We start from the raw sequence: 26,493 nt of genomic DNA, 5'->3' as shown, positions 1-26,493 counted from the left end.
CAGAGATATCGAGTAAGGCTTCTTCAGTTACTCAACAATGGGAGTCAGCACCAGACGAGCAACCAAGATTCTGGTTCGTCTGCGAGCCGCCCTTGAGAGGGAAATCAATGTGGCCAAACTTCCAATCACTGCACCATTCACCCTCGCCACAGCCAGAAGTGCACCTGCGCTGCGCCGTGTCAGCCCAACCCATAAGGTTCTGCTGCCAAACTGACGCCTTGTCACCAGGGTTGATGTTGCAGGTAAACTCGAAGCCGGTGGTCTTGCTGGTACTCCAAGAATAACCCAGGCTCAGGCCCCCGTTGCCATTGATCGTCTTAGCGATGCCGTCCACGCTACCGATACCCGCGTCAAAGCTGCCGGATACGGTCTTTGTAATCGTCTGGCTTGTTTGGAAATTGTAGGACGCGGTAGATGAGCTTTTGGTGTTGTAGTTGCAGCCACTGACCTTTTCCCAGGAACTCCACCACGTGCCTGTACGGTCGACGTTGTTGGTAGTCCATCGACGGGGGATGCAGTCACGTTTGTCCAGCTTGTCGAAGGGTTCTTTAACGTAGAAGCGAGACCCGATGATGAGAGTAGTGGTGTTGCTTGTGTCATCGAGCCAGGCGTTCACCTCAACCATGTTGGGGTCAATGTCCTCCGGCTTGCTGCCAACAGGCGAGGCAGAGGCAGCGAGGAGTGAGGTGAGGGTTATGAATGTGGACAAAAGCATTTTGATGTTGAGAGGAATAGTGGTAATGGATGAGTGAGAAGTAGGAGGCTGAGTGAGGGGTTGTGATCTATTCATGCTCGTCAGGTCGTCTGTTCTTATACTTTTTTCATCATCAGCAGTAACCTCGGAAGCTGCATAATCCAGATAACAACGATACTGGCTCAGGGGCTGTAGTGCCGATAATACTTCCTATCTCTTGACAAATGGTATACTGTCAGGTGAGACTACAAGCAACGTTGCAGACCATCAGCTGTCAGAGACACTGTCTCTAAGAGTCTCCACTCAATGAACGAGGCTGTGGGGTCTCATCTATGATATGATTACTCCGTACTGATAGGTGTATTAAGATTACGACTTGAGTAGCTGCCTGGCGGATTTGACAGGATACAGGTTTGACAGCAAAAACAACTCCACCATCTCGTTCCATTCAGTCAAGTCTATATCGTATGAGTGTTGCTATCTGGCGTAGCAGTACTTTTGTTTAGTCCCAAAGGTTGTTGCGCCAATTAGCAACACTTAAGAGCATATACCATTTTCCTTTTTTTTCAGCTAGTTCGGTTATAGGAGCTAAATAGGTTTAGTAGTAAATTTACTAAGGTAAGGCTGAACTTTTGAGGTTACCTTACAAGGATGCCAAAGTCAATTTTAGTTATTTAACCGAACTTGAATATTTTGTTTAAGGTGACTAATCCTTGTCGTGTCCCCTTATTGTTCTAGGTCTACTCCGAGCGCTATGCACTCTGGTTGGGTCATTTCATAATGCAGCTTACTGACCTGAAAGCCGCTTAGTGACCCATCTGCAGCTTACTGATCCAAATGATTTATAATTATTATCTAATGAATCTCTGTGTAGAAACAACCGGGATATTCTCTATTTGTAATTGTGAAATTGCAGGAGACATAAGTATAAGTATAATTACGGCCCTCTAGTTAATAAAGATATCCGAGGGTGAGTAATCAACCCGACCTGATAGTACCCAAGTATATTTTTAACATTTATTTACGATGATATCTGCCTTTCTGCGCCTTATTTTTCTCGTGTCTTCGCCATATGGCGCTGATGCGATCGCTTCGCCCAGCCCTAACAGCTTCAATTTAAGGCTGCTTACAATTAACCTCTCCCAGGCAGTTCCTCACATGATGGACCTGGTTGAAAGAACAAGGTTGCCAATAAACGCAGAGTATCTTAATCTAAGGGCTGGTAGTGCCCTAGAAACTTTGGTATCTCTGAAGAATGAGTTGGTTGATAATTTTGACTAGGAGACTAAGCAGAAAGAATTAAATAAGTATACTCCTGTTTCTAATATTGGCTTATAGCTTATTATTTTAATGCCTTCCTGCATAGGTTTTAGTATTATACTGCTAAAATTAAAAATTTAATTATCTACTCTATCTATAAAAAGTCTTATTACTCTGGTACTATCTCTCTAATATTTAACTATAGATAGCCTGGCTTATTTCTTAAATTTATTAAGGAGGTAAATAAGGGCTATAGTAGTAATAAAAGCTAAAGTAAAATTGATTGTAAATCTTTACTTTTTATACTTAATAGACCAGAGAATTATATAATAGAATTAAGTTTATTAAAAGAAAATGGTGGCGGCCTTAAATATCTAAATCGCATTTGCCTACTTGATTTTAGGCTTCCTTCCGTAAACTGAACGGCTAACAAAGTATTAATACACTGAGAAGAAAAGGGGGTGGTAAAAAATACATTGACCAGTAGGCATGGATTTTCGGGTTGTTCAAATCCTTCCTGACATCAACCAGGAAAACATTAACCTCCTCAGGGGTCCAGCCAAGGCATCTTGTAAACAAAGCCATTGAAAGTCCGTCAAGAAGGTTAACTGTGTTTAGGTTGCTCCACTCTCCAAGGATCTTAAATCTTTTCTCCTTGGGCCAGTGGTTTGACGGCCATTTGAATGGTGTCTCCTTGACATCAACAAATCCGATTTCGGTCATAATGTGTTTCAGTCGATTAGTCTCGATGAAAGGAGTTCCGTGCTCCTGTCCGGCTTTGGCCAGAAAAAAGCCCCATTTCCAAAGGGCATGATCTTGGGTGAGGGTATTGTCGTCTGATTGCATCATTATATCGACGTCCTGGAGCTCAGCGTAGCCGCCCGGAGTAAGGTTTCTATGCATATCAGGGCTTTCAGGCCTATTAACTAAACCATTAAACAACTTACTCGAAAATCTTGCGTATGTACTCTGGCCAGTTCTTGACTGAGACGTTCATCATTCTGCTGTGAATATAATCAAATGGCAGAGAATAAGTCCATTCTTCGTCAATATCGTCAATCTCGAACTGTAAATTCGGTGGCACACTGCTCGAGTTTGAGTAGTCATCCAAGTTCCATGAGGGGACTTATCTCATACAACTCCGGTTGGGTAGGAGACAGATCGACCCCTATCACCTAGTCAATTATTAATTTTAGTCGCTGTTTGCTCTAAGGTGCTTTCTCTCACCTCAGCCTCGGGATGTTCGTCAGCAAAGTCGATGGCCCAAATGCCTGTACCGGTACCCAGGTCCAGAACTCGGCCAGTCTTGAAGTCGGGAAGGTTCGGCGGGGAGAGACCAAGCTTGTTATCAAAAGTCAGGAGGAACAGATTGTGCTGCAAGTCTAAAAAAGCTCAAGTGTCAGCATCTTTAACAGTGGAGGAGCGTTCTATATTACCTAGTCTGTCGTTTTCTGTTTCGTCATTGGGCATATAGTACTCTACAGCAGGTGAGAAAAGGTGTGAGTCCTAGAAATCTTACAAAGGATATTTGCATGCAACGTACTTCCGTCCTTGTACCCGTGGTATGTTCGCCCGTTTTCGAATCGATAATTGAGGATAGAGCTGGTCACACTAGCAGTTGATGACGTATTGTCCTATGTCGTCGTTTGTATCAGCAATCATATTCTTTCACTACACATCAGGAGTAAGCCAGGAAGACATCAATACATACATCTCCGGCCGCTGAATCTCGATCGTCGTCAACCTTGATTTTGGGGTTAGCTCATGTTCATATCATGCAAAGTCGCGGAGAATAGTTCGTACATCAATCTGTATGACAGGGTCTGCACCGATTGTAGCCATTTTACCAAGCATTAAACTGCTTCAGGTGCGCGCGCTGAGGTCTTTCGTCGCTAGAGGGTGTTGAGGTTGGAGGAGAGATTTGCCCTAGATTTTGTCCCCTAAGGACGGGCGGTCAGATATAACCCCGCAGATGCGCCCTGTTCGTAATCACCAGCAGTAGTCAATGATTCATTCAGTTGTGGCGTTGTTGTCTCCTCCCTCCTCTCTCTTCTCTCCTCCCTCCTCCCTCATCAGGAAGATGTGCACCACCAACAGCACCAACAGTCGCACCAGGATGAGGTCTCCTAGCCAATCAAGCTTTGTGTTTCTATGGGGACTGCGGCCTTGGCCAACAAACAATCATTACGACAAAGTTCTAACATGTGATGCATGCAAGCAGCAATGTTCGACGATTTCCTCCCGTCAGCAATACTTTACCATAAGCTAAATTAGCAACACCATGCCATCTTTCGTTCCTGCTTAGGTAGCGTGGTTGAGAAAAGAGAAAAGCTTAATGCTAGTTCCCGCTATCAATCCCCACAATGTCTCGTTAGGGTAAGGGTTAGGAGGGAGGCTGGAGGATCTTGCCTATATTTAGAAGAACCTCCATGATGCACGGGCCAGATCATGTGTAATTCGTTACATTATAGACAGCCCTTATGACAGTCGTAGTAGGGTTGGCACGGACGAAAAGTAGATGACCCTAGGGTGTTGCGTTAGTAAAGGTTTGCAAGCAAGGAGCTGGAAGAATGGAGAATATATAACCAATTAAACTAATTCAAAGCCGGAGAACTTGTCAAATTAAATAACGTCAAAGCCGGAGCTAACTGGTTTCCCCTTATCAAACTAAGTTCCCTACATATGCTCTTAGAGCAGGATACCGGACTCTGTAAGTAAGTTTATAGATTCTTCAAGTATTAATAGAGTGGTATTCTAAAGGTGGATAATTAACGAAGGCCCTTGTTGTAACTTGTAAAATAACTTATATAGTTCAACTTAATAAGATACTATCTAAAGATAAATTAACTGCAGCTATACTAAAAGTCATGCTAAGGTTGCATAGTCAAGATAACACAATATAAGGTTTTTAACCTCAATATGATAAAAGGCATAATACATCACGCCAAAAAACACAGTAACCTTAATATCAAGCCAACAGATCACGCAGCTGTTGCCTCGAACCTTAGTTGAACAAGTGGCCTCAATCCACAATCGGCTGGTTAGTAATATATTGGATCAGGTGACAAGACAACACAATGAGACGAACACATAATCACAACACAGTACAACAACAGGGGGGGAGGGGTGAGATACTACATATACTAAAGATCTAAAGTTTATAAATACCCTGTAAACCCACTCAATGCAAGGTATAGGGTACCCTTCGACTCGACGGAATCCGCTAGGTTCGAGGTCCGACTGCTGCTTATCCAGATTTGAGCAGCGAGAAATGACGGAGAGACCCTGTTGACAAAGCTCAGGACAGGGAACCCCTAAATATCGTATCAGGACGGCTGAGGGATGCGTCAATAGCGCATTTTAATTTTCAGCTTTGCCAGGGGCGGGATTAAGCCAGCCTCTCAGATGTAAGGAGTGACAGGGAATGGCAGGGAATGAGTAATAATAACGAAGCAGACTGGGAGGTAGGATCGTAAAATAAAGAGTAAGCGCTTCCATGATCACTTGAAAAAAACTCCAAAACCGATACTTAACTTTAAGCCAACTAGATCTAAAGTTATTATATATTCTGACCTTTTGTGGGTACGTAAAATAAATAAATAAAAAAAGGCCTATATATTTTAATCTTATAACAGATAGAATACCCTGTACTAATTGCTCCAACAACAACAACAATTACTGGCCTATTATGATTCGCTGACAGCCTCATGGTTTCGCACTGCTGCCGCTTTTTGGTAGAGGCGTTCAATAGCTTATAAGCCACAGCGCTGCTAATACATCATGTCCTACAAAACCAAAATCAGCTCCTTTTTACAGGCATAGATATCCCGAGGTATGAAATAAGGCTGAAGAAGATTTTGCTGTATATAAATCAGTAGTTCCCCACTGCACTCTAACTATAGGTTCAGAATATAGGTGATAATAAAGCCGCACAACCCACTGACTTTCCAACGACTATGCATTCGATTCCAGATAATAAATCAATAGCGAGCCCGGCTGTCGCCTTATTGCCTGCCAACATTCATCCTGTCCTTGGGGGGAATCCGAATGAACAAATCCATACACATTCAACAGTCCCTTGGCGCGCTCATTTCCTGCGTCGCCTGCCCTGGGACGCGTTTGTCTCCCTCTTCGTCGGCATCGGCTGCGCTCTCTTCATGATCATCATTGTTCTCAAGTCAAATGGCGACCAGATCGACAATTGGCCGGTGTCGCCAGGTGTTTACCTCGCCATCGCCTCAGTAGTTGCTAACATCGTACTACGCTACACCTTCAATAAGGGCGTCGAAATCTCGTGGTGGGTCGCGGCTCTGCGCGAGGATGGTAAAACTACCGTGGCAGACCTCCACCATATCTGGTCGTTCGGCACTAGCCTGCGGTCGGCGCTCCTAGCAGGGCGTAGTTTTAATCTCGTTGCCCTCGCTGCTGTCCTGCTTGCCCTCGTCCCTGCTAATGCACCGCTTGCGCAGCGGGCATCACGCACTGTCAGCCGCCCTATAGCATCCAACATGAACATCCCTATCGTGGCGGCCCTATCTCTTAATGCCACCTCAGGCACGACTGGCATGACTACTGGGCGCGCTCACCAGATCACTTATATAACGCCCTCCTTCGCGCCCGTGCTACAGAATCACCTCCTGTCAGCCCCGATCCGGCTCAAGAAATTGCCCTGCCAGGGGACGACAATATGCCGTGGTATCCTGCAAGCGGCTGGGTATAAGATGGCATGTGCTAACGGGACAGAGTTCTTCGACAAGACGCCCCGGAAGCCGGACGAGGTCGCAGAGGATGGTAACTCGGCTTTCAATGAGAGCACCGTCTTTAGCACGAACTTTTCCTACATGATCTATGAACCGACCCAGAGGTTGCGTGCCATAGAGCCCGTCATGAACCTGACGGCCAAGTTCAAAGAGCATGGCCGCTGCAAGGGCAACGTGGCGGTTCGTGAATGCATAATGGTGCCTGCAACGCTCGCATACCGTATTGTTATCGCTAACGGCACCATTGCGCTAGATCGCGGCTACACGTATGAGGACGACAGACTGATCAAATACGCCGAGATGAGCGAGATGCAGTTGCATGGCGGCATCTTTCTGGCGCTCCAGGGTATATTCTCGGCCAAGGTGACGCTGCGCTGGGCGGGTGCCGTGGGATACGATATGGCAACAACGGGCATCACTGCCCTACGATACAGCCGCAGGGCTGAGGAGGACACAGATGCAGATTTCTTATGCCAGAACCGGTGGCTCGATCCCACCCACGATATTCTTATGACAGCGCGGGAGCTTATGTTCCGGCTTGCGTTGCAGGGTAATAACTCGTACGTAGCAGCTCAGTCGGTCCGTGTCTCGCAGGAAGGGACCGAGGTGGTTTACACATCTGACTTCCTCTTTCTGGGCCTGGCGCTGATGCTCATCGGCCTGGCTGCTGTTGCTGTCGTCCCGCTCTTGATGTACTGGTGGCGTCTCGGGCGGGACGTCTCGCTGTCGCCTATCGAGATCGCGAGGGCATTTAGCGCGCCGGAGCTCGCCGGATCTGGTTCGAACTTGGATGCAAGTCGGTTAGTGAAAGATATAGGTGACAGAAAGGTTCGGTATGGTGCTGTCTCTTATAGGGGCGCGAATAGTTATCAGGGCCACGTTTGGTCAGAACTCGCTTTTGCCCAACCTAGAGTGGTTCAAGCTCCGCAAAAGGGAGAGCAGTACTAAGTGCGAAAGCAGGTACTTAACTATAATAGTTCTGTTTTATATTTGTGATAGTTTATGGTTTTTAAACAGGTAAACTAATCTTTACTAGGTTTATATTCACAGATTATATAAAATATTATATCAAGTATATGTTCTATTTAAACTATATAACTTTGTAATACCTAGGGTAATATTATACCTGCCTTTTATTTGTATTATATTATATAATATTAGAGTATAAGTATATTTAAATAAATAGATAAAATGTATAATTTATATAAAAGAGATATTATTATAAATAGTATTTGGGGTAAGTAGCTTTTATTTTTAAGCCTTTACCCCTTTTTCTTATGCAATAATTATAAACATAGGGAACCCGCTCTGAATCTCAGACTAAATAGGCTGATTTAGAAGATTTAGGCTTGCTTAAGGGTGGCTAATAACTTCACGGACGTAACGTTGGTTAGATCGATTAATTCAAGGTTTTACGGCTGTTACGGACGTACATGGTGGTCACTTTGTATTTTGCGGTATATGTTCTGAACTCTTGGCACTTTCCAATACGGACCTTTGAAAAGGACGTAACCCTGTTAATATATACTCTGACCGAGAGGAGCATAATTAAACCGTGGTGCATTGGAAAGGCGACTCGAGCATGCATTTGGAAAATTATATTTCATACCGTATTGTCCCTGACTGCCAGTCTATTTCTTTGAGAAGTGCACCGAAACGAGACATGTTCATCAAAGGGACTGGTCACTTGAACTCACAGCGGGCATCCTACACATTCAGGTTTCACCTCACAACTACAGTAGAAACCCAAATTTATGGGAACAAATGATCGCTCCCTAGTGAATTGACTTACATGGGTTTTCACTAGGTCTCGATAACCGATCCCACAGTACCTAGGACTCCATTACCGCCACCCCAGCTACCTTCCCACCCAACCCCTCAAATCACAACACCTTCACAATGTCGGCGTCGGAAACTCTTTCGGATTCGCAACTTCGTGCTCAGTGTTGTTGAGTGAACATAGTCGGTGTTTTCGTTACTCGGCTCTGTCTTCATTATTACTACCATGTGTTATCCAAGGCGTTCCATAAACCACTTAATCGTCTAGTGTTCTACGCTTCCTGTGGTACCATGTTGACCAATGTCGGGACTTTGATGTCGAGGCACTATATCAGTTCACCAGAATCGGTAGGCTGTCAATTTTAAGCCTTTCTGATCCAGATGTAGGTATACACCATGTTTAAGCTGGGAGACATTAATAAGGACTAGGTTCATGCCTGCTGACGCCTTTCGGAGCCTCTCCATGGCTATGTGTGTTTGACATTTTACTTAAAGTTTGATGCTTAAAGACTCCGTAAAATGGAAATCCCTTATTTAATCGGCTGTTATAGTGTTCCATTTGTCCCCGACTTTGTCTATATCTTTATTAAGAATAAGGGCAGTAAATGTATGGCAATGATATGCTATGGTGTTGGGTTACTTCCGAGAGGGATATCTTGCGCATCATCATATTTTATGGTCCTATCTGGTAAGTAAGCCACCCCTCTGGAAATAACATAAAGCTGAATATCACAGGCTTTGTTATTGCTGTCAATTTCTTCATGTGTATCTGCGCTGGAAATATGATTTACCAAAAACGGAGAGAACTTGACGAGTTTAGCTCGACGGATCGGCATCTTACCTACGGAGGAGACAATATTGGCATAATTAAGACCACCGAGGTGCCGGTACCTGCCGAGGCCATGACTCCGAATGCGATTCACCTGCAACCCATGAGCCGCCAAGCAACAGACCCTAGCGATCCGAACACGAACGGGATCTATTTGGTTCATATTTCAGCTCATGGCAACTCTGGAGACATTGCCGATGAAGGGGTTCCTATTGAGCGGCAACAGACTCGAGTTAGCGTGGCGGTTCCTTAGCGACGTTCTGGTGGTAACCCGGCTCAACGACGGAACCGATAGCTAAACAACGCATCTTGGCGATACACCAAGTATTCTCTCTTATTTTTCACCACTATCCTTATTACATAGGTTCCATCAAGCGTCAACCGTATCTATTTCGTCCTAAACACCAATAGCACGTTTATCCCGATCGGGTTTATGATTGCCTGTGTCCTCCCTCTCTAGGGCTTTAGGAATGCGCTCATCTATATGGTCACTTCGTAGAGTACGTGCAAGAATCTATTCACTGACCTGCGACAGGGTCGACGTCCCCATTTAACAGAACTTATGGACGGCATGGCGCCCGATATTTGTGGCAATCACCGTCTTCGAAGACATAACCTTCCCCATTTCCGGGCGAATACGACCTCGAATAAGTTTGAGACAGGAAGTACGACGGAATTAGCTAATGAGAGCCGGTCAACATCAGATGATTGACGGCAAGACCACATTCACGCATGATAATCTTTACGAGTGTGCTTGGGAGCGACTATCCCAATGCCCTATTATATTTGTAACTTAATATCTAATAAAGACGTGAATTCAACGAACAAGACGTGCTCTTGATAGTGAAAAAGAAAAGTTAATAAGGGACAGACGATATAGCATTTCCCCCACGAAGAGATGAGATACAGGATACGCCAGTTTCGTGTCATAAAAATGCTTAAAATTCTTGGCAAAGCTTCTGAGATTTATTTGATAGATACGACACGACTAAAGTAACGCATCTGAGTATAGAGAACGAGAAGGGACGATATATCGATAGCTGCTCTGTAAGTATAGGCATATTGTATGAATAAACCTTCAGTGCATACACTTACTTATTAGTATTGTAACCTATATTCAAGCGGCTTTTGCCTACATTTATAATTGAAATACTTTTCATATCTACCGAGCAACTTTATAAACTCTATGAAGTCATGTGATAGTCTTTTATTAACCTTGAGCCTGGGGTTGGCGCGTGCTCTTGCTGAGGTAAACTGCATGCGCCTCTTAGTCCATGCCCTCACCGCTACTTTGCCATAGCCACCAGCGGGCCCTGTTGGCTCTAAAGGGTACACTGTGTGGCCTCCTATTCGTCAGGTGCCCCCGCTAGGACCAAAAAGGTGGTTTAATAAGCTGTGATATAATTTGAACACCACCATCCTATATGGCTGCTGCGACTAATTCGGAGGCGTGAAACTGTAACATTAATTGTTGTCTGGCTTCGGGTGCTTCCTCAAGCCAACGATTTTCACATTAATAAAATGTACACACCTCATGCAAAAACTAACATGAAGCCCGACGAGAATTGTTTGCTGCAGCTTCCACGGGAACTCATTGAACAAATCCTCGGCAACCTATCGCTCCGGTGCATTAAAAACCTCAGACGGATAAACAGGCGCATGAACGACTTGGTCTTAGGGCCATGCTTTTATAGCTACTTCGGACAAAAGTCTACAAATCTCACGCCCTCGAGTCTATCTTCTATCGAGGCCCTTATGGAAGACGATGTATTCGGCAGGCATGTCCGTCACATCCGGATTATTTCTGAGACTTTTGCGATTGATTCCGCCGAGAACACTTTGGCTACTGGTCTTTACCACACAGCTGAGTCGACCCTCACAAATCTATATGGAGACGAATTCTTTGTGCAGCTTGATAAACCAATGTCCAAAGCAACTGACGAACAATTAAAGAAATTAGCAGTCGACCTTGAGTGGATGAAAGCCCACGCTGAGGCATATGAAATGGCCTTCAGGACAGAAAAGGAAGAAGAAGTCGTGAATCGACTTGCACGTATCTTCAGATGGCGAGAGCATTCTCTGCTAGATACCATCGAATTGGACGCACGATTTGTCGATGGACCGGGTCTGTTCTCTAGGCCTGTGGCTAGACACATCGTAGATTCAGATCGGCAGCGACTGTGGGCTCGAGCCTCACAGGTTTACCGCCTAGCGATGATGGCCTGGGCCCGAAGCGGCGTGGCCATTTCTAGTTTGCTTATATACACCAATACGACAGGCTGCAGTGTACCGTCTTACGATATCACGGTCGGATTGCCAGGGTTGATGGATGCCGGGCTTGCACGATCGTCAGCCATTGTTAAAGACTTAGCCTTTAGCTTTTCCACGCGGATGGACCACGGCTGGGAGCGATTGGCACAAGTCTATGGACAGAAGGTGGCAGCAGTTGAGAGGAGGAGGCAACGTTTGCATTGGCAAGAGATTCGGGAGGAGATCGACTGGCAAGATATGCATGGTATCATCGCAACAACCGAGGGAGCGGATTATACCACGGATGATAGTGATTGGGATTCGGACACGGAGTTCGACATGGGTATCTTGGACGAGAAAGGATCTGAGATACAAGGCCGTTATGGAGACACCATGCCACAATCCCTCTACCGTGACAACTTCCCCGGTGTCTCACGTCTTCTCCAGAATATGCCCAGCCTTCAGAAGTTGGACTTGCACATGTATCAGACCCTTGAATACGAGGCATATGACGGAGGCTCAAGGCTTCATTACTACGAGGCGGTCTTCAAGCATATTGTAGACGCAAAGCTCCAGTTTCGCCAGCTTAAAACTCTGATCCTTCGGGGACTCTTTCTTGACGCCGAAGACCTGCTTACCTTCATGAGGCATCATTCAAGAATTGAGAGACTGGAATTGCATAACGCCATCCTTGGACCCCGTCCCGGTTACTCAGGCTGGAACAATGTCTTGACAACCCTGTGCCGCAGCGCGGTACACCACGGCACGTCATTGTCCAGCGTATTTTGCTCGGGCCTGTATAATACCAGTCGTACGTTTCGTGGGCAATGGGGCCACCCGCACAATCTACTGAGGAGCCATGAAGAGTTAAAAGGTCAATGGGTGGAACGATGGTGGCTTAGGAGCCGCCAAGGGAGGCCAGTACTATGGACTCGCGAGGTTCTGAGAGATGAATTTGAGCATGAGAATGCATTCGGGGAGGAAGGAGGTGCTCAAGGAGCGAAGAACACTGTCCAGTGGACTCCACCTGCTGGACTTCCTATGGAGGAGCTGCGGGTTTTGCAGGAGGAAGAATATGGAAGGACGTATGGTTAGGGATAGGATAGGAGCGCTATTTACTATCTAAACGATTTTGCTCAGGCTTTTTATCCATGCTGGATATTCTATATCTTGTAAAATATAAGATACAAAATATAACCCATATAGAACTTATTCTATATATGTATATAAAAGGTAAGAAATGATGTTATTCATATTATATTTAATAATCCCTTTACTGGCGGATTCGTGATGTCACCGGCGCTTATGTTTGCCTCTGCCCTCTTCAAGGTTTGTTTAAGTTCCCGTCAAGTGATGGTGTTGAGTTCAGACTATGCAACTCATAGGGTCCACCTCTTGACGATAACCTGACTTTCGTTCCCGATACTTTTATAACAGGAGACTCATATGACTCTTGTTTCGGTGGGGAAGACGTTGATACCGTTGATCTTACGCAACGTAACGATGAAGACTCCAAGCTGCCTCCTCTCCCCCCTCTATGAGCACCACACTTCCACACCGACATTTCCTCCACATAACATAGAACCATTAATCTATTTCATAGGCAAAAACATACAAAGCCAGGTACACCATCATTTTCTTCATTGGAATGTGGATCAAGCAGACAGATCCCAGGTGGCGCAGGAAGCGAGCTAGGCAATCACTCGCTCGACCACACACTTACGCTCAGATTGCGGACGCAATACCACATGTTCCACGCATCATGCAATAAAATGCTCTTGTTGTAGCTTCGATATATCCGAAATACACCTCTCTTGCAATTTTTAATTATATGATGAACCTTGGATTTATATTTGCGGCTTGTCGCCCCACTCGTTTGCCACTCACCTTAAATCATTATTGCATCATGACCGAATCCAGTGACAGTACGAATATAGAAACTTTGCCAGCTTAGGTCTTACAGGGGGCCTCAAGTCCTGATGTACCTAGAGCTACGTAGCTCGCAAACTTGACGGATTCTGGCTTTTTACCAATATTGTCCCGCTGCTCTAGCTCTGCTCTTTCAGCCACGATTCTCATAGGGATAATATACACGTTCACAACAATCATGCCGCTAAGAGCTTACAAGCGTTGTACACAGTCGCACCATGCTCCTGAGCCCACTGTACTCGGAATTTAGATTGAGCTTTACCCCGCATGCTTAACGGCTCCCCATATTTATAAAGCGCCGTTGGCCCGCTTTGCTGTAATGATTACTTCAAACAATTTCATTTGCACATTCCCAAAACAACAAGTTTCATTAGACTTTCTCCCCTCTATTCTTCAATCCACATCGTACCATCATTGAAAAATGGCCGTTGCTATACCGGAGTATTGTCGGCGCCTACTATGGAACTCAAGAGCATTCATACAGTTGGCCAGAAACGCCATAGCAACTAGCAGTCCATTCTGGATACCTGCGGTAGCCCTGGTAGGAAACCGGAGCTATTTACATACTGTGGCCCGAGGCAGCGACTCTCCGCTTCCACACCGCTACGAAGCTTCAGCTGGTCCTTCATGGCTACTGACGATGCAAAAGGCTACCCATGGTACACCGACTGAGAGCGAGGAGGATGTCGTCGCAGATCGCTCGACAGAAGATCCACTTCCTCCGGAGAAGCACCACACGATCCGAATGCCTGCTGGGGATGCAGGTCCTAAGCCCACAGAGTCAGAGGAAGATGTGGTTGCTGACCGGACAGATGAAGACCCTCTGCGCCCAAAAGAGATGGCTCGAAGCAAAACCAATTAGCTTCCGGGCGCGCGAAGCTACAATTTGCAAAAAAGGCTGGCTTGAGCACTTTATTTCCAGTAAAGAAAGGCTTAAAAGCCTTCGATTTTGGAAGGAGGATTAAGTTGCGAATTTGGTATTGACCCCCACTCGTTTCCGTTGTATTCGGCATGGCATTCACGGATAATACCTCTTCGTTCATTTAAACTCGGTCTTCCGTGCACCGTTCAGAATGATATCGTGGGGATACCGACGGGCTTCGGAAATTATTTTAGATAAAGATACCGTATAGCTCTCGCAACTATATATGATCCGAAGTACGCTTTGACTCCGTAATATTTTGACTTGTATATTGTGCGATGCTAGTTAGGTTGAATAATAGCGTGCTACATAAGCTGTAGCTTACGTTGACGAATATTGTCCGCCATCTGGTTCTGGCCGCTTTCCTCATCTTGGCCTGGTTCCTTGAGGAGCAGGACGGCCTCCACGCGTTCTTCCACCTCGTCGCTTGTTCTCCGCTTCTGTATTTCGACTGGCTTGTTGGTTCCGCTGAGATGTCTCGTCCTGCTTCCAGGCCTCGCATCACTTACTCGACCCAAAGACGATGGACGGGGCGCGGACAAACGTTTCTTAAATAATAGTTTAAGGAAGGGCAGAAGCATCGGGATGCAGGCTGCGATTATGACACTGTTTGTTTCGACACTGCTGATCATGGGAATAGGTCAATGGTAACATACTAGATAGCACCAGGGAGACTACAAACCTTGTCCAGATCACAAGGCTCCCTGAAGCATCTAGCCACGCAGGACTTTGTCAGTAAGGGGTGCCTATGTCGTGCTGTTGTGTGGAGGGTACGAGCTCACAAGTATAATCTCTACCGTCTCCCATACCTGGAACTGTCGTGTCCTTGCGTATAGCAGCACAGCCAGCACTAAGAGAAGATATCAGTTTGCGTCGAGATTTAACATGGAGTAGCTCGCGACAGTGTACCAACCAAGCACCGAAGCCAAGGGCTATGCTAAGGGCCAGTTTCTTTTTCAGATGCATGTGTAGTGACCACAGTACTATCGCTGGGTATATGGCAAGGTAGAAGTCGACCACGGCCGAAAATGCTGCCGTTCATTGATTCATGACATTAGTATATCGGACAAGGTTTGCGATTTCGAGGCCCCAAAGCAACCGGACGCGCCGGGGTGATGGGAAGAGCACCTTGATGAGTCGATTGACGACAGCAAACTTGGGTAGCGCAAGCGATAGCACGCCTGGGGCCAGGCCAATCATTAGGAAGAATACAGAACGATCGAACTCGGCGACGGTCAGAGTCGCCTGGTGGCGGCCGCTACCGGCTAACATGGCGGCCGTTCAGCAGCCTACGTAGTTGAATACGAACCCCTATCGAGCCTTCAGCAGTTTTTCCTGTTCTATCGCCCGCGGTAGCTAGAGTTGGGGTGATTGTATTGTAGAGAACAGAGCAGGGAACCGACAAGAGACAGAATTATAACGTAGTCATCGATGGCTAAGCGACCGAGCTTCTTATATCTTGAAAAAGACCCTGCCTACGATAGTGAGGGATGAAGGGCGGTGAATGAATATATAACTACCATCATAGCAGGGCCTCTGTTCTCAGCCGCGACATCAGGCGGAAGCGAATGCATCGCTGGCATTCGAGCCATAGGGCCTTTTTTTTTTCCACCTTTCGTACGCAGCTAAAGCTGAATGCTGGCGTTACCTGGAAAGTCGTCGGGGTCGTAATGTGAGAGGTCCGAACTGTTAAACGACGACTTAGGGATATACCATGTATGTTGTTTATTGGGTAATCGCAACCGGAATTAAGGGCGGTAAGCATAGTCCGTCCCTGAATAAATGCGGCATTCAAGGACATTGTTTTAAGCGAATTGGAGCATAATTTTACCCTTCTGAGTCTGGGGTGGACGGTTATGATGACATTGGAATGAAGTGGCATTCAAAACTCATTCTGCTTATACTATTTGACGCCACATACGTAAGCTTCATAACTACCCAAACAGATATCACACTCAGGTCGGCAATAACTAGTCTTGCACTCGGTACCTAAAGCTTCCTTTACTTTAGGCGCAATGGGAGAAATAGTTCTTTTTAATTACTACTAAGAGTCTGCTACGTTCTCTTAGTATGTATCGGGATTTAGCAGGTTCTAAGCACTCATAATGTATGTCTTGAACATTTAGCTTTAAAATACAGTATATTCAATAGTGTAAATATACTCCCTTAAGCAGTTCCTTAACGGGATCATATATAAGATTTAAATTGAAGATATAAACATAAATTATACTATCAGAAATTTACCATATACTGAGTTTTTAGGTATTTTAAAGATATATTGGATTTAAAAGACTGCTACGGAGTAAAAGTCTTATTTATAGATCGTAATTAGTACAGGTTATTTACTCATCATATGGGTTATCCGATAATCCGGCCATCATTATTTTTCGTAAGCAGCCATCATGAAGAGAGGGGACAGTTGCAACTCTGGCCAATTATGTGGTCAGAGCTTGCTCTGTAGGACGGTTTCTTCCCAGAGGTGATAGAGTCGGAGGCCATCAACCGTCGCTGGAGCCTGGTTTTGGACACGAGCAGATTAACTCGGGTGGCAACATCGAGATTATCCCACCGTGCGTATCGAAGAACAGGACGTCGTATACTCAAGGCAGAATCATCGTGGGGAAGCACTTTGACAAGCTTCCAGCCAAGTCCATAACGAGCCTTATAGAAGCTCAGATCTACGAGTCTCCCCTCATCCTAGACACTGGCTGGTTGGCCGTTGGACATGTTGACGAATTTGTCCAGTCCTTGCCTTGTCAGAACGACCTAGGATGGACGATCGCTGTTGCGGATACCCAAGTTCCGTTAAATTAATTACAAAAAGGACAACACAGTGGTCATGGCTCCATCTTCACTAGCTATCCCAATCTCCGCCAACCAAAAGGTTTTTCTTTCTACGATTCTAGGCTTGAGAACCTTACCATCGACGCGCTTCTGTCTGACGACGATTTCTTGCAGACGCAAAAGTATGCACAGAAGGACGGTGACCACAACTTGGAGCTTCTGCTTGAAGAAGTACCATTGCCTCCCAACGAAGTTCTGCGAATCCCCGCTCTCTTCAAGAATTTCACATATCCTTGGCCATCCAATCTCGATGGACTTCCCCCGCGCCTGCACAGGGCCGCTCCTGGACGGAGTCAAGTAATTGCTTTCCTTCTGGTTGCCATCAACGGTGTTGTCATCGGATCTGATGGCTTGACTGCGAAGCCTTGGGGTCCAATTGTTGATGATCATGATACCCTTGAGCAGGCGATGCGAGACGTGTATGGGCAAGCGGGGATAAAGGTACATTTCGTTGACGATTTCATGTCCCATCACGTAAATGGAGGTGGATTCCACTGCGGCACTAATACCCTCAGAGATACAAGAGTCGAATGGTGGAGCTAAAAGCCTATACTTGAGCTGAAACGTGATTGAAGTGCAGGTGAGGACTACTGGACTGACAGCATGGCGTGTCGGTGTTAGCGCCTTTCAAGAACCCGACTTTTTACTGGTGATGCCATTCTGGGCGCCTGCGTTTCTGGCAGCCCTAGTTATCTAATAAAGGAACATGTGTTCATACTCCTATAACTGGGATATGGTATGAATAAATCGGTAGTTTAGATAGAAGCCTATACTGCAGCAGTGTTAATAAGCCTCTTTGGCTCTGCTTGACAGGAGCCGTGATCAGAGCATGTGTATAAGACTTGCAGCATTAGGTCCATTGGCTTATACGGATCTCTAATTCATTGTGTTGAAATTTCTTTGTTATGACGTAAAATAAAGTTAGAACTGGTAATTACAAAGGCATAATGGTACGGTACCTGAAATAAGGAAAGAATATGTTGATTTTTATTATGCACGTAGCCGGGAGTCTATTCTAACCTCGTGGAATCGGGTATATATATAGTCGCTAAAGCACGACCATCAAAAGAGTTGAGGCTGCCAGACCGTCCCGACCGCTGAATAATCAGTAGAGGCTGCTTCTTTAACCAAATCATAGCTTTGACTAGCGGTTCTGATCCACATCGGGGGATCCCTCCTGACGGGTCGCAAATGTAGTCGCACAGCCCTCATTGCGCCAGCCTCATTTGGCTCCCAACAGTTGAGTGTGTATTTAAGTGTCGTCCTCTGTCTTACAGCCAGCCATATCTGGAAAGGGATTGCTCCCACGACAGTTAACCCGGTTAGTACTGCAGTGACATAATGATTCCGCTTGGATATTGGACCGCTGATTCCCTGCGGCGTTCTGGTGAACCCGCCTCGCTGCCTCATTACCGTCTTCTTGTTCTGTATCGTCATCTTTCCACAATGCTCGTACCATCTCGGCGAAGGAGCTAGAAGGCCCCATTCATCTGGGCCTAGGTCTACCATAGTATCGGGTATAATCTGGTACGTAACCCCTGGACCTTCAAGGGGCATCTTCCAGGCGAAGAGCGATTCATCATTCTTGGCTATCAGAGCATCCTGAAGCCTCAAGAAGGCCCCTTTCCCTTCCCCATACTGAACGGGCAAGTGAAGGTTGAAAATACCAAACAGGCTGTAAGCCATATCCTCCTCGCGTGTCGTTTCGCGATGTGCCGCCCAGCTCATCTTGGCGGCAATGCAGGCAGTCCGGAAATCTTTTTCGCTGGTAAGATAATGTGCGGCAATACCAGTGACGTCCTCGATTGATTCCGCTAACTCCCGCTTGGACCCGAGATAGTTCCAGTCTGTATCGTAGAAGAGTAACTTGCCAGGTGCGAGAAGCTCTTGCAATGTCCATCCACGCGTGAACCACAAAGACATCTCACCAGTCTCAAAACTTCGGAAGACTTGCGAGCCAACCGTAGTGCCTGAGTTCTTACGCACGTCGGAGAGATATGTCAAACATACCACAGCGTCACGATACCATTTGAACATGGAATTGATGGACTCAGATAGCTCACTACTATCGGACTTATTGATACAGCAGTTGTCAATCCACATCCACTGGAGACCCTGCTTCCGAGCTGTGATGCAAGCGCCTAGGATCTTATCGAGTTGTGGCAAGCCATGTCGATCTTTGGTGTCCCTCATTTCCTGAGCAAAATTCCCGATTTGGGAAAAGAGAATCTCTTCTGATCCCCATCGGTGGGATAGGATGGCGTAGCCTCGTTCTTTGAAGTCAATTTGCGTACTGGTATGGAGCTCAAACGTAGCGGTGTTCATACAACGCATTAAAGCCATATTGGTAGGTATTCTAGGCTGCACCAATAGCAGACGAAATCTAAGTGCTTTAATTGGGGTATATAGAATATGACATAGAAGAGGTAGAAAATGAATAATGGCTGGCAATTGTCTTTTGTGATTCTTGGTGTTTCGTTATATATCGGTGAGAACAATTTGAAGAAACTGAAACGTCACGTGAGAATATAGGCGCAGTGGACATGGGTATATGTTCCGTGTCCTACGGACTTAGCTATGACCCCGTGTCGCTTAGGCTTAGCAAAAGGGTACCTTACTGCTTTATAACCTAAGGTTTATCCTTCTTCAAAACTTGGATCGTATACTTACCATGAAATTCTACGACGCAAAAGCCCTCAACCCCTATGTTGTCCGCCTGTTCGTTCTTGAGCGCGGCTGGCTTGACCTCGATGTCCAAAGCATTGATACCATGAATATGGAGAATCGGTGTCTCACATACCGTAGGGACGTCAAACTTTGGGATGAACTACCGGCCCTGAATATCGATGTAACTGTCAACCGATTGCCGAGACTCGCATGATACGGAAGGTCACTGTCGGCAGGTTCCTGAACCTTCTGGACCAGCAGCTCGAAGGTAAGGAGTACTTGTCCGGTCCACGATACTCCGCTTCCGATATCCACTTTTATGAATTATTGAAGATGCTAATTATAGATCCCGCTAAGTGCGTTCTTAGCCTTGGCCGTCGGAGGTTTCGGTTTAGACAATATATAGATAGGGATTAATATTATAAGGAGGGATAGGGTTGCAATTGTTGTAAATGTCTTAATCGAATTTAAGTATTATCTACAGAATAATAATTAAAGTTAACGATTATAACTATTATTAAAGTAGTTAGATTATTGTTTTATATTATTATTATTATATTTTTCATTTCCTTAAGTAGATTTATAAATATTCTATTATAATAATCTCTGTATATAAGATATGTGATTTACAACTATAGGCTATTTAGTATATAGATGTAGCAAATAATTCGTTGGCAATTTAACCATGTTTAATCCTGGTACAGTACTGTGGTAGTTTGGCTAATTCACAGGTAGCCTTGGAATCCTCGACAAGCAGGTCCATGACATGATTCTTACATCAAGGATGACACAGCTTCGAAAGGGCTGGACTCTGAATCAGACTAAGTGTAAGATATTCTGCCGCTTGAGCGTTCATCAGCTGCGGAGGAACCCCGCCTCCCAAACGTTCCAAAGAAGTACGTGGCGGACGAAGAGAGAGCCACTTCGTCAGACACATCTTATACGAGACGGTGTATGTCTTGTTAGAGTTCAGTTCAGAGTGAGATATCACTCTACTGAGTAGCCTATGCTATCACCCCGCAGGTCTGCTCCGTTGGCGAGCGACGGTCTTCCATGTTGTAACCGGTAGGGTATATAAGCCAGGCCATTCGGCTCCAAACACTCATCATTAAGCACGGCTCACTAGATCCTTAACACTTTCTCACACCTTTCCATGCCTTTAAGTCACCCTTATGTCGTCTGGAAGGCCAGACCCGTCGAATGGAACACGAGTGAAGCCCGAGGCGGGGACCTTAGGAGTCCCCATGGCACACTCAGCTTCGCAGATGGCAATGGTCGCCACAAAATTGAGATCAGCGTTCGATCTAGAGACACTATCGACCAGCGCCTTATTTTCTGGACTGACAAGCTGACAAACGAGGCACAATTCGGACACCGTATTATTCAGGCCCTCGAGAATATTGGCGGGTTCAGCTACCACCAGAACCCCCCACGCCTCGACTTTTTCCGTGATGGCTTCCTGAATATTCATGCTGGTACTATCCACGATACAAACGTAGAAGGGCCAAACAATGATATTACTGATGACCTGGATGCCTTCTTTCAAGCCGACTCAGCGGACTTCGAGAGGTCGACGCTGTTCGTCTGGGGAGAGCTATCGGCCACGGATCCATTCACCAAGTACACATGAACTAGGGGAACTACTCCTGAAGCCGCGATTGGTACAGTGAGAATGGACGCAGCAAGGATGGTGGTACCGTCATGCAGTCACCTGATGGCATGTGGAAGTACTTTTTTATCGCATTTGCCGGGCGGGCGTCTGAAACAGACAACAATGGAAATCCGGCAAGTGGCGACGCGACGGTTATGCTCCACGACTTCATTAATGCCTCGCCGCCCGTCACGCCCACTATACCCGTGACTCCTGGACAGGCAAGCGGCGTATGGATTCGTTCGGCGCTCGTCAACCCCGAGGTCTACGTTGCGAATACTCGTGATGGTGTAATCGTGCTGAAGGACGCAGAGGGTACTGAGATGCACCGTGTCTCGTACTCATCGAATGTGCCCTCTGGACGATGGATCTTCGTTGGGCCGACTAGGAGTTCATTATAGACAAGCGGGAGCAGGCTGGGTTTACGGCAAGAATTCAAACTCGTGATCTGGCGGTACGCTAGAGGCAACATTCAGGTGAAGCCGGACAACAACGATGTTACGTATTACCGACCGGGCAGTGGAGAGATCAAGTACGCGAAGGTTGATAGTGTACCCAAGTGGGTGGCGGGATGGAACAGAATGACCTGGCTACTGCAATAAGGGTTGCTAGCGCTGGTTTTGCGTGAACGTGAGGGGCAAAGGCTCTGGTTTAAAACAACTTTAAGAGTGATTCTGGAAATAGATATACTTATGACAGCTGTTATAGTAAGCAAGCTTATAACCAGACTGTATAATTACTAAGTGTGTATTTTAAATTAATTACAGAACTTTTAGTGTTTTAATTATAGATATATTTTATTAATAACTATCTCTTTATATTTTAGTTATTATTTATAGCGTGGTTAATAAGCAAGTGCCCCATACAAGTACTTCAGCTTAATTTACATCTTAAAAGCCAGTTTTTAAAAGCTTATACATAATTCAAACTAAACCTAAAATAGCTAAAGTTTAAAAGTTATTTAATTAATTATATTTAAAAGCCATAAATATACTGAAGAAGAAAAAGTCTTATTAGCCGTGTAATTGGTGATGTTCTTGTTATAATAATCCTGGGTTATATGTTTCTGCCCTTTCCGTGGATTAACGGAGCACTTAAGGTTATATCCGCCATTCCAGTGTTTATACATCATTTTCAGATGTAACTACTAATATTTTAGTCGTATTTACAAAAACTGCATAGGTGGCCAGTGTCAAAAACTGCTGTCAAGAGAGCACCACTGTAGCCACAAAACGCCAGTGAGCTCACCTATTAAATGCTGGACCAATAGAAGCTGTCACAAAGTGATACAGTATTGAGCACTTGGAGCTTCTTTTCCATGATACCGTGCACTCTTTCAGGGCCAAGAGGGGAACATTGAGGTACATAAGTGTACTTTGTAAGTAATGAATTCGTTTATTAAGCTTTATAATTGACCCCTAAGCAATTTAGGCCCACAGGTACAGGTCCCTTTAAGTATCCGGAGTACCTAGTCTAAGGAGAGGAGGCTGCCAGTGCTCAGTACTGTAGTATAGGCTCACAGGGTGCAGGGAGATTGAATACCTTCAATTAAGAGCAGGCGGAAATGCCACGATCGCTGACGTGGCAAACTATTTAACTTGAGCACTCCTCCCTCTCGCCCAGCCTATATGCTGCTCGTCGACAGAAGTGGCTAAGGGAATCATACAGAAAGTAGCGATATATCATCCTGTGAACATGGCCCCCCATATCACTGTTGTCCCCGCCTCGACCAGAGTCGGCACAGAGACAATTCGGTGGCTTCTAGCCTCCTCAGAGAAGCCTTTAGTCCGCGGCATCTACCGTGACACCTCGAAATCTCCTGCTGAGTACACCAACACCTATAATTTCGAGGCCGTCAAAGGAGATGTTGAGATTGGAGATGTTCTTGACTTCACCGGCTCTGACGCAGTCTTGTATGTGCCACCGCCGACATATGAAAAAAATATGGACCTGGCCGATTGGGCGAGACAGACAGCTACTAATGTCAAAGATGCATTGCACCGCGCAAGCGTCAAGAGACTTGTCATCTTGTCCGGTCTAGGATCTCAACATGATCGTGGTGTTGTAAGTAGCAGAAGTTAAGACTCTGGCAAGTCGCTGACGTTTAAACACAGGGCCTCGCATGCCTCAACCATGAGACGGATCAAATACTCAAAGACGCTGTACCTGATGTCACCATTCTTCAGTGTACCCATTTCCTGGAAGAGTTTAAGTATATCTTCCAAGCGCCATTAGGGGACCCTCCAAGCATCGCCTCTTGGATTGCCCCAGCAGATTATAAAATTCCAATGGTCAGTATCACGGATGTTGGCGAAACATGCGCCAAGTATCTACTTACAGACTCTGGAAATCCCAGCTTTCAGCGTCTCAAGATATTGGGCCCTCGTCCGTACAGCTCAAACGATCTGAGGGATGCCTTTGAGGAGGTGACTGGGAAAAAGGCTGAGCTTGTACTTGCCCAAGGCGAAGACTTAAAAGCTTTACTTAGGCAACTTTTTCCAGAGCACTGTATTCCGGATTTTATGGAGATTATAGAAGCATCTTTACCTGGCGGACTAATTGCGGAGGAATATGGCTATGATGAGAAGACTATAGTAGGGAAGGTTGAGTTGATTGATATTCTTTGGGAGCTGAATAGGAAGTACAACGGCTAAGTAATTCGTCCATACTAGGTTTATATTTGCAGATTGTATAGGGTATTATACTAGGTAAATATTAGTTATTAAATCTCTTAATAAATAAGTAGTACATATTAGGCTTATTAATATAAAGAAGTCTTATTAATAGCTACTAAGCTAAGTTTTATAAAAGTGCTAATAGATATATTCTATATACTAAGGTTAGCTATATAGCTTAGTATAATATAAATACAATCTAAGAGATAGATCTATAGGGATTAGATATAATCTATAGTAATTTATAATCTATAGTAATTTATAATCTAAGTAATCTAATAGGAGAGGATTGCCACCGAGAAGAGTAATCCTTATATAATTAGTAGAAAATATAAGGTATATATAATATAATTACTAGGATAATAATAAAAAGAATAACTTTTAGTATTTTTAATTATAAGTTAGATATAATTACTAATTAAGTTTAATTAAAATAAAGTTATTATTATAAGATAAAGAATTAAATAATTAGGCTCATAATATTAAATATAAAAAAAAGAAAATTTTAAATAATAAAAAGTATTAAAAAAATAAGTTCTTAAAGGGATTTTATCTCTGTATATTTAATATTATAAACATCTATTTAACCCTATTAGAAAGGCTAGACTTCTCATCTTAATATACTTATTATAACTATTATAAGACAAAAAAAGGTTAACTAAAGGTTTTATAACAATATAGATATCAGTATTATAAGAAAGAAATATTAAATTAAAAAAAGACTTAAAATTATTTAAAAGTCATAATACTATTAAGTATATAAGTTAATCATAAGGTTAATAAATATACTTCTAATTTAGTATAATAGTTAAATTACTAAGAAAGTAATAAACTAATATAAACTATTACTACTCAATCTTAATTACAACTTTGCCAAAATGCTTTTGGTCTACCAGGTACTGGTAAGCACTTAAATTAGTTAGCCTGGCTCCTAAGTCGTGATGGTACATGTTTGACTTACTCCTTGAGCTCCTCGAGCTTAAAGATCTGTTGGTCGAGAACGGGTTGAATGTCGGAAGCCTCAATTGCACGAATCTTGTCAAGTCAGTAACCACGAAATGAAAAGCCAGCGAAAGGGGCAGGGAGGAAAACCATTGTTCAAGAACGTACCATTGTTTCGAATTGATCTCGGCTCCCGACGACGATTCCCCTGACGACAGCCATGCTGGACAGGATCTGAGGGAAGCTTGGTCCGGTCTCTCCCGGTCCAGCAATCCAACCAATGATGGTGACATAGCCGCCAATATTAACAGCTTTAAGGCTTTCCGTGATAGTGTGCGCGCCCCCAACCTCGAGGACATGGTCAACACCGCCTTCGGTGAGCCTCTTGGCCTCCTCCCCCCAGTTCGGAATCTCCTTGTAATTGATGACATGATCAGCTCCGAGCTCCCTCAGCTTCTGGGCCTTGGCTGTAGAGGAAGTCGTGGCAACAACTCGAGCACCCGCAGCCTTTGCAAACTGCAGAGCAGAGATACTGACGCCACCAGTACCCTGTGTCAAGACCCAGTCGCCAGGAAGGACTGCCCTCAGCCCGTAGAGAGCATTCCACGCCGTGAGGGCGCTGCAAGGCAGCGTTGCAGCCTCCAGATAACTGAGGTTCTTTGGCATATCCACAAGTCCATTCTCGTTAAAGACACCGTACTCCCGCATAGTGCCATCAACAGAGCCACCTACGGCCGATCCCAAGACCTTTGGGGTCAGCGGTCCACCAAAATACGCTTGCATGAACAACGTCATAACCTTGGAACCTTCCTGAAAGCGGGTGACCTTGTTTCCAATAGCCACGACCTCTCCAGCACCATCGGAGCCTGGAATGATGTTTGCCTTGACATCGAAAGGATAAGTGCCCTGAGCGAGTTAGTCAGGCTGATGATAGTAGAGAATGCTTATTTACCTGGGCAATCATGATATCGCGGAAGTTGAGAGAAGCTGCATGGAACTTGACCAGCACTTCGTTGTCAGAGAGCTCAGGGAGAGGCTGTTGGGTGTCAAACTTGAGGTTGTCAAAGCTGCCCTGGCCCACGACCGCCCAACCCTTTGTAGTTTTCGGCAAAGACATGATAATTATAATAAGGTGGTGTTGGATTTTAGTAGGTATGTGAAGAAACTTGATTTATTTGTTGCTTGATGGGTCAGTTAATACGTGGGTTGATTGCATGATCTTATACTCAAAGAATTAGACTTCTGCCAGCCTTGCTTTCATAATGGATATGTTAATTACTCCACCTGAATT

The 26,493-nt window shown here is 45.1% G+C and overlaps 12 protein-coding genes across 12 annotated transcripts; 7 read left to right on the top strand and 5 right to left on the bottom strand.

Moving 5' to 3' along the window:
* Positions 1–31: 31 nt before the first annotated feature.
* Positions 32–625, bottom strand: FOBCDRAFT_137523 (uncharacterized protein; the record flags this gene model as incomplete). The annotated part of the gene is made up of 1 exon (XM_031185420.3): positions 32–625. The coding sequence occupies one exon, from the start codon at positions 623–625 to the stop codon at positions 32–34; it is 594 nt and encodes a 197-aa protein (XP_031036555.2).
* A 1,665-nt stretch (positions 626–2,290) lies between these two features.
* Positions 2,291–3,913, bottom strand: FOBCDRAFT_321184 (S-adenosyl-L-methionine-dependent methyltransferase). Its single transcript, XM_054705236.2, has 9 exons — positions 3,758–3,913; positions 3,666–3,698; positions 3,498–3,588; positions 3,391–3,432; positions 3,182–3,336; positions 3,092–3,129; positions 2,902–3,039; positions 2,430–2,849; positions 2,291–2,380 (listed from the first exon to the last, which is right to left on the bottom strand). The coding sequence occupies exons 1-9, from the start codon at positions 3,806–3,808 to the stop codon at positions 2,344–2,346; spliced, it is 1,005 nt and encodes a 334-aa protein (XP_054561211.2). The 5' UTR covers positions 3,809–3,913; the 3' UTR covers positions 2,291–2,343.
* A 1,997-nt stretch (positions 3,914–5,910) lies between these two features.
* On the top strand, positions 5,911–7,662 carry FOBCDRAFT_203751 (uncharacterized protein; the record flags this gene model as incomplete). Its single annotated transcript, XM_054705235.1, has 1 exon — positions 5,911–7,662. One exon carries the CDS (start codon positions 5,911–5,913, stop codon positions 7,660–7,662), a length of 1,752 nt encoding a protein of 583 aa, XP_054561210.1.
* A 951-nt stretch (positions 7,663–8,613) lies between these two features.
* Positions 8,614–10,034, top strand: FOBCDRAFT_241436 (uncharacterized protein; the record flags this gene model as incomplete). Its single annotated transcript, XM_059610355.1, has 8 exons — positions 8,614–8,650; positions 8,762–8,827; positions 8,861–8,876; positions 8,923–8,964; positions 9,003–9,094; positions 9,229–9,554; positions 9,687–9,767; positions 9,822–10,034. 8 exons carry the CDS (start codon positions 8,614–8,616, stop codon positions 10,032–10,034), a joined length of 873 nt encoding a protein of 290 aa, XP_059467429.1.
* A 1,152-nt stretch (positions 10,035–11,186) lies between these two features.
* Positions 11,187–12,714, top strand: FOBCDRAFT_227147 (uncharacterized protein). Its single transcript, XM_031185424.3, has one exon. The coding sequence runs from the start codon at positions 11,246–11,248 to the stop codon at positions 12,665–12,667; it is 1,422 nt and encodes a 473-aa protein (XP_031036559.3). The 5' UTR covers positions 11,187–11,245; the 3' UTR covers positions 12,668–12,714.
* A 1,128-nt stretch (positions 12,715–13,842) lies between these two features.
* FOBCDRAFT_227146 (uncharacterized protein) lies at positions 13,843–14,682 on the top strand. Its single transcript, XM_031185426.3, has one exon. It carries the CDS (start codon positions 13,923–13,925, stop codon positions 14,361–14,363), a length of 441 nt encoding a protein of 146 aa, XP_031036561.2. The 5' UTR covers positions 13,843–13,922; the 3' UTR covers positions 14,364–14,682.
* Positions 14,683–14,789: 107 nt separating this feature from the next.
* FOBCDRAFT_241433 (uncharacterized protein) lies at positions 14,790–15,997 on the bottom strand (the record flags this gene model as incomplete). The annotated part of the gene is made up of 5 exons (XM_059610354.1): positions 14,790–14,909; positions 14,946–14,971; positions 15,221–15,374; positions 15,492–15,681; positions 15,903–15,997. 5 exons carry the CDS (start codon positions 15,995–15,997, stop codon positions 14,790–14,792), a joined length of 585 nt encoding a protein of 194 aa, XP_059465250.1.
* Positions 15,998–17,262: 1,265 nt separating this feature from the next.
* FOBCDRAFT_203746 (uncharacterized protein) lies at positions 17,263–17,964 on the top strand (the record flags this gene model as incomplete). The annotated part of the gene is made up of 3 exons (XM_059609081.1): positions 17,263–17,307; positions 17,382–17,708; positions 17,848–17,964. The coding sequence occupies 3 exons, from the start codon at positions 17,263–17,265 to the stop codon at positions 17,962–17,964; spliced, it is 489 nt and encodes a 162-aa protein (XP_059467428.1).
* Positions 17,965–18,329: 365 nt separating this feature from the next.
* On the bottom strand, positions 18,330–19,610 carry FOBCDRAFT_136409 (heterokaryon incompatibility protein-domain-containing protein; the record flags this gene model as incomplete). Its single annotated transcript, XM_054705233.1, has 1 exon — positions 18,330–19,610. The coding sequence occupies one exon, from the start codon at positions 19,608–19,610 to the stop codon at positions 18,330–18,332; it is 1,281 nt and encodes a 426-aa protein (XP_054561208.1).
* Positions 19,611–21,087: 1,477 nt separating this feature from the next.
* On the top strand, positions 21,088–21,986 carry FOBCDRAFT_203744 (uncharacterized protein; the record flags this gene model as incomplete). The annotated part of the gene is made up of 2 exons (XM_059609080.1): positions 21,088–21,554; positions 21,587–21,986. 2 exons carry the CDS (start codon positions 21,088–21,090, stop codon positions 21,984–21,986), a joined length of 867 nt encoding a protein of 288 aa, XP_059465249.1.
* Positions 21,987–23,280: 1,294 nt separating this feature from the next.
* FOBCDRAFT_137621 (uncharacterized protein) lies at positions 23,281–24,239 on the top strand (the record flags this gene model as incomplete). Its single annotated transcript, XM_054705231.1, has 2 exons — positions 23,281–23,649; positions 23,700–24,239. The coding sequence occupies 2 exons, from the start codon at positions 23,281–23,283 to the stop codon at positions 24,237–24,239; spliced, it is 909 nt and encodes a 302-aa protein (XP_054561206.1).
* A 750-nt stretch (positions 24,240–24,989) lies between these two features.
* On the bottom strand, positions 24,990–26,319 carry FOBCDRAFT_262485 (uncharacterized protein; the record flags this gene model as incomplete). Its single annotated transcript, XM_059611299.1, has 4 exons — positions 24,990–25,008; positions 25,222–25,295; positions 25,371–26,108; positions 26,155–26,319. 4 exons carry the CDS (start codon positions 26,317–26,319, stop codon positions 24,990–24,992), a joined length of 996 nt encoding a protein of 331 aa, XP_059465248.1.
* Positions 26,320–26,493: the final 174 nt, after the last annotated feature.

Source organism: Fusarium oxysporum, chromosome VI (genome assembly GCF_013085055.1).
Source record: "Fusarium oxysporum Fo47 chromosome VI, complete sequence".
NCBI classification, from domain to species: Eukaryota; Fungi; Ascomycota; class Sordariomycetes; order Hypocreales; family Nectriaceae; genus Fusarium; species Fusarium oxysporum.
Note: the sequence above shows the minus strand (reverse complement) of the source record. Positions and strands in the feature narration are given on the sequence as shown.

What these genes read in the sequence shown, in the direction of transcription:
- FOBCDRAFT_321184 (XM_054705236.2), bottom strand. Translation starts at nt 3,808, where the DNA reads ATGCTTGGTAAAATGGCTACAATCGGTGCAGACCCTGTCATACAGATT. An exon ending in TCTCCTACCCAACCGGAGTT is followed by an intron (nt 3,040 to 3,091) that starts GTATGAGATAAG and finishes AAACTCGAGCAG; the next exon opens with TGTGCCACCGAATTTACAGT. An exon ending in TACATACGCAAGATTTTCGA is followed by an intron (nt 2,850 to 2,901) that starts GTAAGTTGTTTA and finishes TGATATGCATAG; the next exon opens with AAACCTTACTCCGGGCGGCT.
- FOBCDRAFT_227147 (XM_031185424.3), top strand. Translation starts at nt 11,246, where the DNA reads ATGTCCAAAGCAACTGACGAACAATTAAAGAAATTAGCAGTCGACCTT.
- FOBCDRAFT_227146 (XM_031185426.3), top strand. Translation starts at nt 13,923, where the DNA reads ATGGCCGTTGCTATACCGGAGTATTGTCGGCGCCTACTATGGAACTCA.